We start from the raw sequence: 13104 nt of genomic DNA, 5'->3' as shown, positions 1-13104 counted from the left end.
TATGGTCAATGTCGTGACAAACTTGGGACAAAGACCATAACAGTTTGCTGTACAGCACAAACCGGTTTTCGAAAAGGTTACTAAGGCTGCGTTTACACAGGCACCCCAATTCTGATATTTTTTCGACTAATTGGTCATTCGACCAATCAGATCAGCTCTTTTGGCCATAATTGTGTTCTGGCCACAAACACGAAGCCCTTGTTGTTCTGGATTTGCAGAAGCATCTGTTTGAGCACAGGTGCGCTCACAGAGAATAAATGGTCGAAGCGGATGAAGCGGTGTAGTCTGCGTCTTAGCTGCGGAATTGCTTGGCACCCAGAGTCTTGCGTGTGATACCGCTAATATCAGAATTAGGCTTTCTGTGTAAACACAGCCTAAAGGATAATTGCTGTAACACAATACAGCAGGATTTTAGACGGTCTTCGAGATGATGTCCTTGAAAAAAATATCCATATCATATTGACCCCAATTGGTAGGATTCAGTCTATCCAAACTACAGCGGCATGTTCTTAGGGCACGCAATGGAAAACATTCTAAAACTTTTTGCAATGGCAAACGAAAATGAGCCTTTCTCATTGGACAAGTCCAGGTAGTCCCTCCCTGTTTGAAACTTATTTTTTTTTTCATTTGGTGCTTAATGAACACAACCAGTACAGTAAAGTTAGCCAAAAACCCTTACCAGCCTTAGTGACTTCACAGCCTTTGTTCCTCAGAACATCATCCACGGATGTGTCGAACATGAAGCGAACATTCTGCAGTAAGCCCTGTGTGACAAGACAAGAGATTGATCAATGACTACTTGGACAGTTGTGTGTCACATTGGACTAGCAGCTAGGAACAACTTATTTGGTATTCGCTTACCTTGAGCTACTATGTCATGGTAAATTAATACCGAATGAGTTATTCTTAACAGTTAACATTAGACTCATCATCATGACTCAAGGGGATAGATCTGAAATGGAATCCTATTCCCTATATCTAGTGCACTACTTTTCTCGACAAAAAAATGGATTGCCGTTTTGGGTGCACTTCATGCCACATTTCCAGTAGGTCCTTGTTGAACCCTTGAACCCTCCTCGAAGGGAGGACCATTGGCTTTCTACATGGTCTGGAGTCGTGTAGCGTGAAGTGCACCTAGAAGTAAAAAATGACAGGCTCGGTAAAACCATAAAGGCCTGTGTAATCTGTCAATAAGAATATTCTCTCATAATTACATGGTTCACTTCTTTGTAATGCTATATGGTTTATTAACTTCTTAAACCTTTATTATGACTAATACTAAGAGTAGGTTAGGACTTTTGGACATGGTGTAGTAGGGTTTCTTATTTTTAACAAAGGCACACCCTGCGGAAGACCACACAAGTAATAAAGTGCAGAAGGAAAGTTGACATTTCTCCCTTATAAAAATACAGTCTAAAAGTACAGTCTACATTACATTTTTTTTTACTACTGGGATTGACTGGGAACCAAGCTTGAGTTGAATAGCATAATATAGTGGTCTATTCTACAGGACAAATTCTTACCCTGAAGTGGTTTTCGCGGATGGATCCCTTGGCGACGAACATTCGGCTATCCTCTGCCTGCAGGTGCTCGTAGAAAGGCTCATCCAAGATGAAGCTGTCGATGAGACTGCAGCCCACAAACAGATTTGCATTTTCGCCATGAACATGAAGTGTGATATTCTTCCACTGCGAGTCAGACAGGTCAACATCCTCGAAGGAGACAACATTTTGAGAGCCGTCCACCCAGTAGACAAGGTCCAGCGTGTTAGCACGACCGTTGGAGACAATTTCAAACTGCCGCTGGCCGTTGGCGCCTTCCAATGCGATGAGGGTTCCCCGCGAGCCGCGGTCCTGGCGCATGCTGGCCACGAACACGAAGCCCTCGTTGTTCTGGATTTGCAGAAGCATCTGTTTGAGCACGGGCGCACTCACAGAGGGCAAATGGTCGAAGCGGATGAAGCGGTAAGCGGGGTTGTCCGTGTCTTGGCCGCGGAATTGCTTGGCGCCCAGAGTCTTGCGTGTGATACCGCTAATATCAAACAGGTCAAACGTTGTGTCGTCATCCATTGTAACCTCACCATCTTCCATGAGTCATACAGGGGATAGGTAAGGAGAGGAGAATGTGTACAGCCAATTAGCTTGATGAAACAGCATGGCATTCTTTACGAAAATCTGATCAAATGATTTTAACTAGGTCTATAGCAGGGCTCTCCAACCCTGTTCCTGGAGAGCAACCCTGCGGTAGGTTTTCGCTCCAACCCCAGTTGTAACTTGATTTAGCTTATCAACCAGCAAATTATTCGAATCAGGTGCGCTAGGTTAGAGTTGTAACTAAAAAACCTACAGCACAGTACCACTCTAAGAACAGAACAGGGTTGGAGAGCCCTGGCTATTACCTAACTGGGTATGCTTTTATTGACAAGCGAAAGTGACAGCATCATATTCACTCATGCTTAATTTTTTTTTACATCTAGTTACACTGAAACCTACTGAATCTGCGCAAGCCACACAAACATCACACTTATTTATCAATACAAATGTAATTGAATAGTGGATAGAATAATGATGATGATAAGGCGAATAAACTTTATGCATAAGTAGATTTACCTTGAGGTAACGCTGAGGAGCAAAGTAATAAAATGGGCAGCAAGTTGAGACTTCTCCTGAGTATCATATCTCCTTCAAAACACAAGAGACACAAAAGCTGATTATCATCAAAGGTAACAGCATATTGTAAGTTGTTAACTTTATCACTATTGTAATGACAATGTAATAATAAGTAAAGTAAAGTTGATGAAACTTTACTTCTCATCAGTAAAGTTGACGAAACTTTACTTTACAATAAAGTTCCCTAGCCATTATAGGCTATCTATTTTTTATTTACTCTGCTCTGCTGTCACAAAGTGACACCAAGTTCATTGCAACTGTGAATACTGAAGTTCTCAGTCATGCCATGCCATTACAAGTGCATCTCCTAATGTATAATCCACAGATCTGCTTCAACAATAGCAACGCTGTAAAGCAGCCTAATAACTGTCTCCAAATCTAACACAGATTTATCTAGAAAGATACACCAATTAAGCACCTTACAACGTGCACATATAGTATTTGGGCTATTGGGAAAAGAGAATACACTACTTCTAAAACAATTTCTTCAAATGCATAATGTTAACCAAAACGAATGAATCTAATAACATATAGGTTTGCATATTAATCATTCTTTGACTAAATGATTTTGACTAGTAGTAAACTTGAATGCAACAACTTACCTGGTGAAAGTGCAAATCCCCCTTTGAAAAAAATATGTTAGATATCCAATGAAAAAGGAGGTAATAACAATATATATTATTCTAATAAGTGTGAATAGTGTAATGAAAACGGAAAAACTGCTATAAACCGGTGCATAAAATGTAGTGCGCTTAGTTTACTTCACTAGATCCACATTATGCAGGGAGGACTTGGGCGATAGTGGCTTAAGCAGTAGTCTCCCTCCCTCTTATATACTTACTTCTCACTACGACCCTGTCAGTCACGTTTAAGTATGAAATGTTAGGAACCGTTGCTGAGGCGGAACTACACAATTCCTTTCTGATAGCGTAATTTGCTCGTACCTGTTAGAGCGGCAGTTACCATCCACCCGTGACCCCCTCCCTCGCGCTCTCTCTGCCCCAATCCCACTTCTCTATCAAGCCCACTTCATTAGCAAAATCAGAACGAAATCCGGTTTCAGGGAGGAGTTATTGATAGAGAGAAAGTTATATCGAGGTGGGATGTTAGGCGCGCCCTTGCTTTTAGTTTTGGGAGAGCAAAGCGCTTGGTCGCGAGGACTGTACGAAGCACACACTACCCACGTATTTTCTGTGGATTCGCACAGGATGCTGAAAGACTTTGATGCTTTGTTACGCTTCCTATGTGGCTGTAAATGAAAATAAAATCCCCTCTCTAGTCTTTGCAGTCCAGCGTTTTCAAAACGTTCCCAAAACTTTTACGCACACGTTTTTCTTTTGGTTTAATTAATAGCTCGGAATTTTAACAATTGTCAAGGCAATCACATACAACATTTATAATGTATAGTCTGTTTACATATATTTTAGAGGCTATTTATAGGATACAGAAAATTGGTATTAACCCCTTATAAAGTGTAGGCTATTTATAATTATATGACAATATTTTTGGTTGACAATAATTCTATAACATAATTTCTGATATACCACATGCCTCACTTTTATTTATGCATGTGATATATCAGAAATTGTGTAAGTAAAATCAGTGTTCTAAATTCACCATGGTAGGTCTAATTTACTCCAATTTCAGAGCACTCTGATTTGACAGTGCCAAAGCACAGAATAATTAAATAATTTATGAAGGTCCCTAAACTCGGTTGTTATGACAGTTGTAAGTAGGCCTAAACATTGGCTAAAAAAAATGATAACATGATAACATGATAACATGAAAACACTCTAACCAGCTCTGCTAGGGCGAGTAAAATGTTCAGAGGGAAGTGTTCTCTCATTTGTGTCTGGAAGTAGCTAGCAAGCTAGCCAACTTTAGCCAGTTAGTTTGAGTGCTTGGTTGCCATTGTGAGGTCAGAACGGTCAGATCAACCCTACAACAACGCTCTGAATTTATAAATCCCCAGTGCGCACTCTGAGCGCACTCTGTTACGCCAGAGTGAGTTTACAAACACACCCATAATGTTAAAGCCAGACTCAGTAAGTCTCATTTACTTGATTTGTGTTTAAGAAATATCAAAATGTCGGGGTGACAAAACAAAACCAGGCAAGAAGCTCTATCTAAACTCCCATTTCCACTGGCACTTAAAATTAGGGCTAAGTTAGGGTCAAATTCGAGCTGGCTCGAATGGAATTCTCAAAAATCGAGCTGGATCGAGGGAAACCCAGGCCAGTACAGCCCAGTTCCACAACTGGTGCCAGCTCGATTAGAATTTGGGGTGGTGACGTTGTTGCTATCCAACCACCAGCTGATCACTGCTGGAGGCTGACACCACAGCTAGCTTGTCTGGACCTGTTGCTTTTAGATAGCACATGGACAAGCAATACTGCTGTAGTCAGATATGACACAAATTACCACCATAGTTGGATCCTTCATTTATTTTTGCACTACACAAACTTTTATGAGAACAGTCAGCCCCTGAATGCTAAGTAGCTACCCAAAGTTAGCTTGCAAATCAGAGTTGAAACAAGCTAGCTAGCTAGCTAACATGAGCTAGCAGGAATTTTAGCTGGCCAGGTCGCATTGAAAGCTAGCTAGCTACATCATATCAAACCTGTTGTTTGGTTTGCTTGATTAGCAAGGTAGGAATTTAGCTTGCTAGCTAGCCTGTTATGCTAGTAATTATGCTAACTAACAGTTTAGCAAATACATGGCTGACACTGGCGGGAGTATGGGGTAACGTTAGTTACAGCATGGTGAGGGTGAATTAAATTCTTCAACATCTTGCTAGCTAGCAACATTATCGAAGACAGCTGCACAGTCAGATATTGGCTACCTAGCAACATGACATCATTTATCATTTCTGGAGGTAGTGGAAATGCAATTCAAGCTAGCCCACCAAGGCTAGCCTAACCTGGGTTGACATCAAAGTGCCAATGGAAACGTGGCTTAAGAGTTCTCAAAGTGGCCGCTGGGCTGGCCACACATCGATCAGTATCAGTCCACTGGAATACCGGACACACTTTCTCTGGGGGCCCATGCGCCTGTCTGACATTGATGTCTATTTTTTATTTATTAAATTAAATAATTTTGACAGTACTTCCAAACAGTCATTCATAAACCTTTATAATTTCCATATAGGAAGCTAAGTATTTTTTTATTTGGCTTCAAGAATGTGACTGATCAAAGTGCCTATAATAATTGAACTGATTGAAAGTAAAGGGATATCGGTGAACAAATGCCGTGGTCAAGGCTACAACGGCTCCAGTGCAATGAGTGGAGGTTACTCAGATGTTCAAAGCGCAACCAGACCAAAAGCCTAATGCTTCTCATGTAGTTCTTTATGAATTTTAGTTTAGAGAACAATCTTTCTGCAGAAGCTGTCACCCCTGCTCCCACTCTCCCTCTGGCGCTCGAGGGCACCAGGCTGCCCTACATTACGCACACCTGTCACCATCATTATGCGTATCAGCGCTCATTGGATTCACCTGGACTCCTTCACCTTGTTGATTGCCCCGTCTATATCGGTCTGTTCCTCCGTTGGTTCCCTCGTGTCAGCATTCATTTCGTTATGTTTTCATGTCCAGATGCTGTCCTGTCCTGTTTCATGTCCGTTGTTAATTAAATGTTCACTCCCTGTACTTGCTTCTCGTCTACCAGTGTCGATCCTTACAGAAGCGACAGTTACAGGGAAACTGGGCAGAAAAGGGAGTGGTGATTCAAATACAGCAGTTAACATCTTTAATTGACCCTCTTGCATTCTCCTTAATTGCCGGCTTCAACATGTTACGGAAAGAGATTAACTGTATAGGAAGCTCTGGGACATGGCGTCTGGATACTGGACAGCCACAGATTATAATCTTGAGCGGACAACAGTTATTGAAGGCTAAAACAAAAAAAGCAGTTTACAATTTTGTTCATACTGGTGAACCAGTGTTTGAGTTGTGTGGTTGCAACATCAACAAGTGTGTGCAGCACAATGGACATATAATGCACAATGTCTCAGGAATGACTGTCTGGGTTGTCAATACTCAGAATAGAAAAACAGTAGGGCCTACAGGCCTTAATGAAAACATTTGCACACAAAAATGCAAGACGATGCAATCAGTCGCATACTGTAGCTACTATAGGCCTCTACATAGAAAAAAGAGAGATTGGCATTAATAGACTGGTTTTATGCCTAACTTTTTATGCATAACTTTCTAGCCCAAGGACAGCTCAGGTCATGCAGGTTTAGTAGGCTATGCAGGACAGTTGTATACAAAAAAAATCTATAAAAAAAATCAATTGATTGCTGATTAGTTGTATCAGACATTTATTTGACAATCTGCAATGTTTTAATTTCCAACTTTAATTAATGAGCAATTACATTATTGCTGCCACCCAGCAGTCTAAATGGATGCCCTGTGACACCATGTACAGTAAAGCTTTGTGAAATGTTAGGGTTAACATGAGAAAATGAAGACCAAATAAGCCTATACCAATACACATTTAGGCTATCCATTAGCTAAAGCAAAGCTACATGCTACATGCGCTGGCACCACAGAAAGCCTATCACCGTTTCGATAGGCAGCCGCATAGACATTTCAGCACCATGGACAGCGATGGTTAGTCTATATATAGTTTGTGAGTGACTGTCTGGAAAATGTAACAATGATATATTTTGATTAGATAAGTACAGCTGGGAGTCTTTCTGGGTAAGTCTCTAACAGGCTGACCACACCACTTGCATCACATTTTGAAATCTATGTTATTCAATTATCGCACCCACATTGCTCGCGCGTGCCAACAAGCGTCTGTGTTGCCAAGGGCTAAAATAGAAGTCAGTTCTATTTCTGTCGCAGATCGCGCTGCAAGTCTTGCCTCTCCCATCTCCTCATTGGTGTATAGAAGCAGGTACCCACGTGCCATCTCCTCATTGGTTATACCCACGTGGGTGACTGAAAGATGAACGAGGTCACCTAATTTATGAAAGTTGCCAATCGCAATATAAAGTCAAGAAAAGAAAAGGCCTGGAAGGAAGAGAGATGACTAGAAATGATTCGGTTGACCGTTTTATGTGTGGATTAATTGGCGGAGTAGAGGACCTTGTGCATTTCAGGTAAAATAACAACTCAATGTTTATATCCAAGGACAAATTAGCTAGCAATAGCAAGCTAGCTAAATAGGACAAATTAGCTAGCAAGTGCAAGCTAACTAGCTAAATTGCCATAAATGTTTAATGCTTTTCGACCTGTCCCCAAATTAATATAATTGGTTCAGAGTTTGTTTTGATATTTTAACCTGTGTGTCGTGATCGTGTTTGGTGTGGGGGGACAAAATAAATGTATGCACGATGGCGCATGCTCGCAGCCGGTTTGGGTTCCGTGTAAGAGCTTTGCAAACCTGGATGGTACAATATATATATATTTTTTTATTCTTCAAGCTCTGTCAAGTTGATTGTTGATCATTGCTAGACAGCAATTTTCATGTTTTGCCATAGATTGTCAAGCCGATTTAAGTCAACTGTAACTAGGCCAAACATTCAATATCCAGTGTATAATTGGCCTTGCGTTTTAGGTTATAGTTCTGCTGAAAGGTGGATTTGTCTCCCAGTGTCTGTTGGAAAGCAGACTGAACCAGGTTTTTCTCTAGGTCTTTGCCTGTGTTTAGCTCTATTCCTTTTCTTTGTATCCTAAAAAAACTCCCTAGTCCTTGCTGATGACAAGCATACCCATAACATGATGCAGCCACCAACCATGCTTGAAAATATGAAGAGTGGTACTAAGTGATGTGTTGTGTTGGATTTGCCCCAAACATACGTTGGATTCAGGACAAAAAGTACATTTCTTTGCCACATTTCTTCAGTATCACTTTAGTGCCTTATTGCAAACAGGATGCATGCTTTGGAATATTTTTATTCTGTACATGATTCTTTCTTTTCATTCTGTCATTTAGCATTTAGGTTAGTATTGTGTAGGAACTACAATGTTGTTTATCCTTCCTCAGTTTTCTCCAATCACAGCCATTTAAAAACTCTGTAACTGGTTTAAAATCACCATTGGCCTCAAGGTGAAATCGCTGAGCTGTTTCCTTGTTCTCTGTCAACTGAGTTAGGAAGGATGCCTGTGTCTTTGTAGTGACTGGGTGAATTGATATACAGTGCCTTGCGAAAGTATTCGGCCCCCTTGAACTTTTCGACCTTTTGCCACATTTCAGGCTTCAAACATAAAGATATAAAACTGTAATTTTTTGTGAAGAATCAACAACAAGTGGGACACAATCATGAAGTGGACTGAAATTTATTGGATATTTCAAACTTTTTTAACAAATAAAAAACTGAAAAATTGGGCGTGCAAAATTATTCAGCCCCTTTACTTTCAGTGCAGCAAACTCTCTCCAGAAGTTCAGTGAGGATCTCTGAATGATCCAATGTTGACCTAAATGACTAATGATGATAAATAGAATCCACCTGTGTGTAATCAAGTCTCCATATAAATGCACCTGCTCTGTGATAGTCTCAGAGGTCTGTTTAAAGTGCAGAGAGCATCATGAAGAACAAGGAACACACCAGGCAGGTCCGAGATACTGTTGTGGAGAAGTTTAAAGCCGGATTTGGATACAAAAAGATTTCCCAAGCTTTAAATATCCCAAGGAGTACTGTGCAAGCGATAATATTGAAATGGAAGGAGTATCAGACCACTGCAAATCTACGAAGACCCGGCCGTCCCTCTAAACTTTCAGCTCATACAAGGAGAAGACTGATCAGAGATGCAGCCAAGATGCCCATGATCACTCTGGATGAACTGCAGAGATCTACAGCTGAGGTGGGAGACTCTGTCCATAGGACAACAATCAGTCGTATACTGCACAAATCTGGCCTTTATGGAAGTGTGGCAAGAAGAAAGCCATTTCTTAAAGATATCCATAAAAAGTGTCGTTTAAAGTTTGCCACTAGCCACACCAAACATGTGGAAGAAGGTGCTCTGGTCAGATGAAACCAAAATCGAACTTTTTGGCAACAATGCAAAACGTTATGTTTGGCGTAAAAGCAACACAGCTCATCACCCTGAACATACCATCCCCACTGTCAAACATGGTGGTGGCAGCATCATGGTTTGGGCCTGCTTTTCTTCAGCAGGGGCAGGGAAGATGGTTAAAATTGATGGGAAGATGGATGGAGCCAAATACAGGACCATTCTGGAAGAAAACCTGATGGAGTCTGCAAAAGACCTGAGACTGGGACGGAGATTTGTCTTCCAACAAGACAATGATCCAAAACATAAAGCAAAATCTACAATGGAATGGTTCACAAATAAACATATCCAGGTGTTAGAATGGCCAAGTCAAAGTCCAGACCTGAATCCAATCGAGAATCTGTGGAAAGAACTGAAAACTGCTGTTCACAAACGCTCTCCATCCAACCTCACTGAGCTCGAGCTGTTTTGCAAGGAGGAATGGGCAAAAATTTCAGTCTCTCGATATGCAAAACTGATAGAGACATACCCCAAGCGACTTACAGCTGTAATCGCAGCAAAAGGTGGCGCTACAAAGTATTAACTTAAGGGGGCTAAATAATTTTGCACGGCCAATTTTTCTGTTTTTTATTTGTTAAAAAAGTTTGAAATATCCAATAAATTTCGTTCCACTTCATAATTGTGTCCCACTTGTTGTTGATTCTTCACAAGAAATTACAGTTTTATATCTTTATGTTTGAAGCCTGAAATGTGGCAAAAGGTCGAAAAGTTCAAGGGGGCCGAATACTTTCGCAAGGCACTGTACCATGTAAAGTGTAATTAACAGCTTCAGTGTCTGCTTATTTTAATTTTTACACATCTACTAGTAGGTGCCCTTCTTTGTGAGGCATTGGAAAACGGTGAATCTGTGCTTGAGATTCACTGCGCGACTGAGGGACCTTACAGATAATTATGTGTGTGGGGTACAGAGATGGGGTAGTCAAGATTATGTTAAACACCATTATTACACACAGAGTTAGTCCACCTTATTATCTGACTAGTTAAACACATTTTTGCTCCTGAAGTTATTAAGGCTTGGCAGGACAAAGGGGTTGAATACTTATTGACTCAGCTTTTTTTTATACTGAACAAAAATATAAACGCAACATGCAACAATTTCACATTTTTTACTGAGTTACAGTTCATATAAGTAAATCAGTCAATTGAAATAAATTAATTGGGCCTTAATCTATAGATTTCACATGAGTGGGCAGGGGCGCAGCATGGGTGGGCCTGGGATGGCATAGGCCCACCCACTTGGGAGCCAGGCTTAGCCAATCAGAATGAGTTTTTCCCCACAAAAGAGCTTTATTATAGAGAGAAATACTCCTCAGTTTCATCAGCTGTCCAGTCTGCTGGTCTCAGACAATACCACAGGTAATGAAGCGGATGTGGAGGTCCTGGGCTGGCGTGCTTACATGTGGTCTGCAGTTGTGAGGCCGGCTGGCAACAGCTCCGGTGGACATTCCTGCGGTCAGCATGCCAATTGCATGAGACATCTGTGACATTGTGTTGTGTGACAAAACTGAACATTTTAAAGTGACCTTTTCTTGTCCCCAACACAAGGTAGACCTGTATAATGATCATGCTGTTTAATTTGATTTAATTTGATTTGGCACTGTATCGCCCTAGTGATAGGGCCTGTCATAAACCCTCAAAAACCTAGACTTGAGCCATGCAATAAAATTAGATTAAGTCAAATTGTTGCCTTTTGTGTTCCCCGCAAATTGCCCCTTAATGCAGGCTACGCCAGCCATTGAGTCACACCAGTAAATTACATTTGACGAGGAAGGCTGGCGTTGTGAAACATATCCTTCAACAATTCTCTCCCAGATTGAAAGGTGGCATTTATTTGATGATTATACCCCAAAATGTTTCCTAGTAGATTATATTTTATTTGGATATTTATAGCACGTGGCATACTCAAAGCACATTGACATTTATTCTGGGGCAATGATGTATATTATTTTTGCAAGATCTGCTGTGCTTTGAAAAAATATCTTTATGCCATGGCTGACCTGACATTGTATACCAAGCAGTATATCATGTTGTTCAGAGCAGTGGTTCTCAACTTCCTTTGTTTACTGAACGGCCAATCACAAGTGCATCCTCATGTTCAACTGATCATTAGGGGTCTATGTTTTTATGAGTCTTCCCAGGTAGCCTACTCTCTGTGGATAGGCCAGCCAGGTATCCCAGGTTGAGAACACTGTTCTAGAGTATGTTACATTAAATCCTTCTGAAAGAACAGAATCACATTGAATACACGTTCAGAAGGTGAGCCCCCGATTAAGACATTTATTTGCCATTACTGTAGATCAACTACAGGGGACTATCCAAATGAAGTGTGACAACCATTAGTAGCATATACCTTGAAGGTATTACCTTCAGTTAGACATGGCCAAACAGCCTCCCAAGTGGCACAGAGGTCTAAGGCACTGCATCGCAGTGCTAGCTGTGCCACTAGAGAGTCTGGGTTTGAGTCCAGGCTCTGTCGAAGCTGGCCGCGACCGGGAGAACCATTGTGCGGCGCACAATTGTCCCAGCGTCATCTGGGTTAGGGGAGGGCTTGGCTGGCAGGGATGTCCTTGTCCCATTGTGCACTAATGACTCCTGTGGCGGGCCGGGCGCAGTGCACGCTGACACGGTCGCCCGGAGTATGGTGTTTCCTCCGACACATTGGTGCTGCTGGCTTCCGGGTTAAGTGGGCATTGTGTCAAGAAGCAGTGCGGCTTGGCTGGGTTGTGTTTTGGAGGACGCACGGCTCTCGACCTTCGCCTCTCCCGAGTCCGTACGGGAGTTGCCGCGATGAGACAAGACTGTAACTACCAATTGGATACCACGAAAAAGGGGTAAAACTTTTTTTTTCAGATATATCCAACTTCATGTGAATTTTTGCTGGATTTGCCTATATCTTAAATAAATTAGATTTCCTAGTTTGAGCAACATGGTCTGATATCACTGTAACATTCACACCTCTTTGTGGTAATGTTGTGTTATTTAGAAGGCAGTAACTTGCTGTAGGTCACTAGATATACAGCTCTCTTTATTAACTTGGAGAGCAGCGTCCCATGAGTTGTCAACACGGTGTTGTAAGAGGGGGTCGACAGGGGAGTCATGATCAGGACACTGCCCAAACCATAAAAGTTGTCCAGAACATGCCATTAAAATGCTCCACCATGGTAGTTACAATGCGTTTTGTTAGAAGTTCCCCATGCTAAAATAGTGACTTTTCAATTTCAGTGCATGACGTCATTGGGAGTTCATTGTTGTTCACAGGATGAACTAGCCTGGTCCCAGATCTGTTTGTGCTGACTTGCCAACTCCTATGGCCATTGTCATCACTTATTACACCACAATGACCAAAGGAGTTGGCAAGACAGCACTAACAGATCTGAGATCAGGATAGGGACGGACATATTGTTGGAAAGTTG

General features: G+C 41.5%; 1 protein-coding gene across 5 annotated transcripts in view; it reads right to left on the bottom strand.

The window, feature by feature from the left end:
* The window catches only part of thbs2a (thrombospondin 2a), a 36472-nt gene extending 32822 nt beyond the window's left edge, over positions 1–3650 (bottom strand). For 4 of the 5 annotated variants that reach the window (XM_014180057.3, XM_014180058.3, XM_045710035.2 and 1 more), the window contains exons 1-5: positions 3614–3650; positions 3272–3292; positions 2610–2681; positions 1524–2083; positions 680–764 (exon numbers count right to left, since the gene is read on the bottom strand). In XM_014180057.3, the coding sequence (XP_014035532.1) occupies positions 680–764; positions 1524–2083; positions 2610–2681; positions 3272–3292; positions 3614–3635 (760 nt within the window). In that variant the 5' untranslated portion in view covers positions 3636–3650. Of the gene's footprint in view, positions 1–679; positions 765–1523; positions 2084–2609; positions 2682–3271; positions 3293–3510; positions 3530–3613 lie in introns of those variants that run through there. The other variant, XM_014180060.3, reaches the window with a different exon arrangement.
* Positions 3651–13104: the final 9454 nt, after the last annotated feature.

The sequence above is a fragment of the Salmo salar genome, chromosome 28 (genome assembly GCF_965601325.2).
Source record: "Salmo salar chromosome 28, fSalSal1, whole genome shotgun sequence".
Taxonomy (NCBI): domain Eukaryota; kingdom Metazoa; phylum Chordata; class Actinopteri; order Salmoniformes; family Salmonidae; genus Salmo; species Salmo salar.
This window is presented reverse-complemented; position numbering and strand designations above follow the sequence as displayed.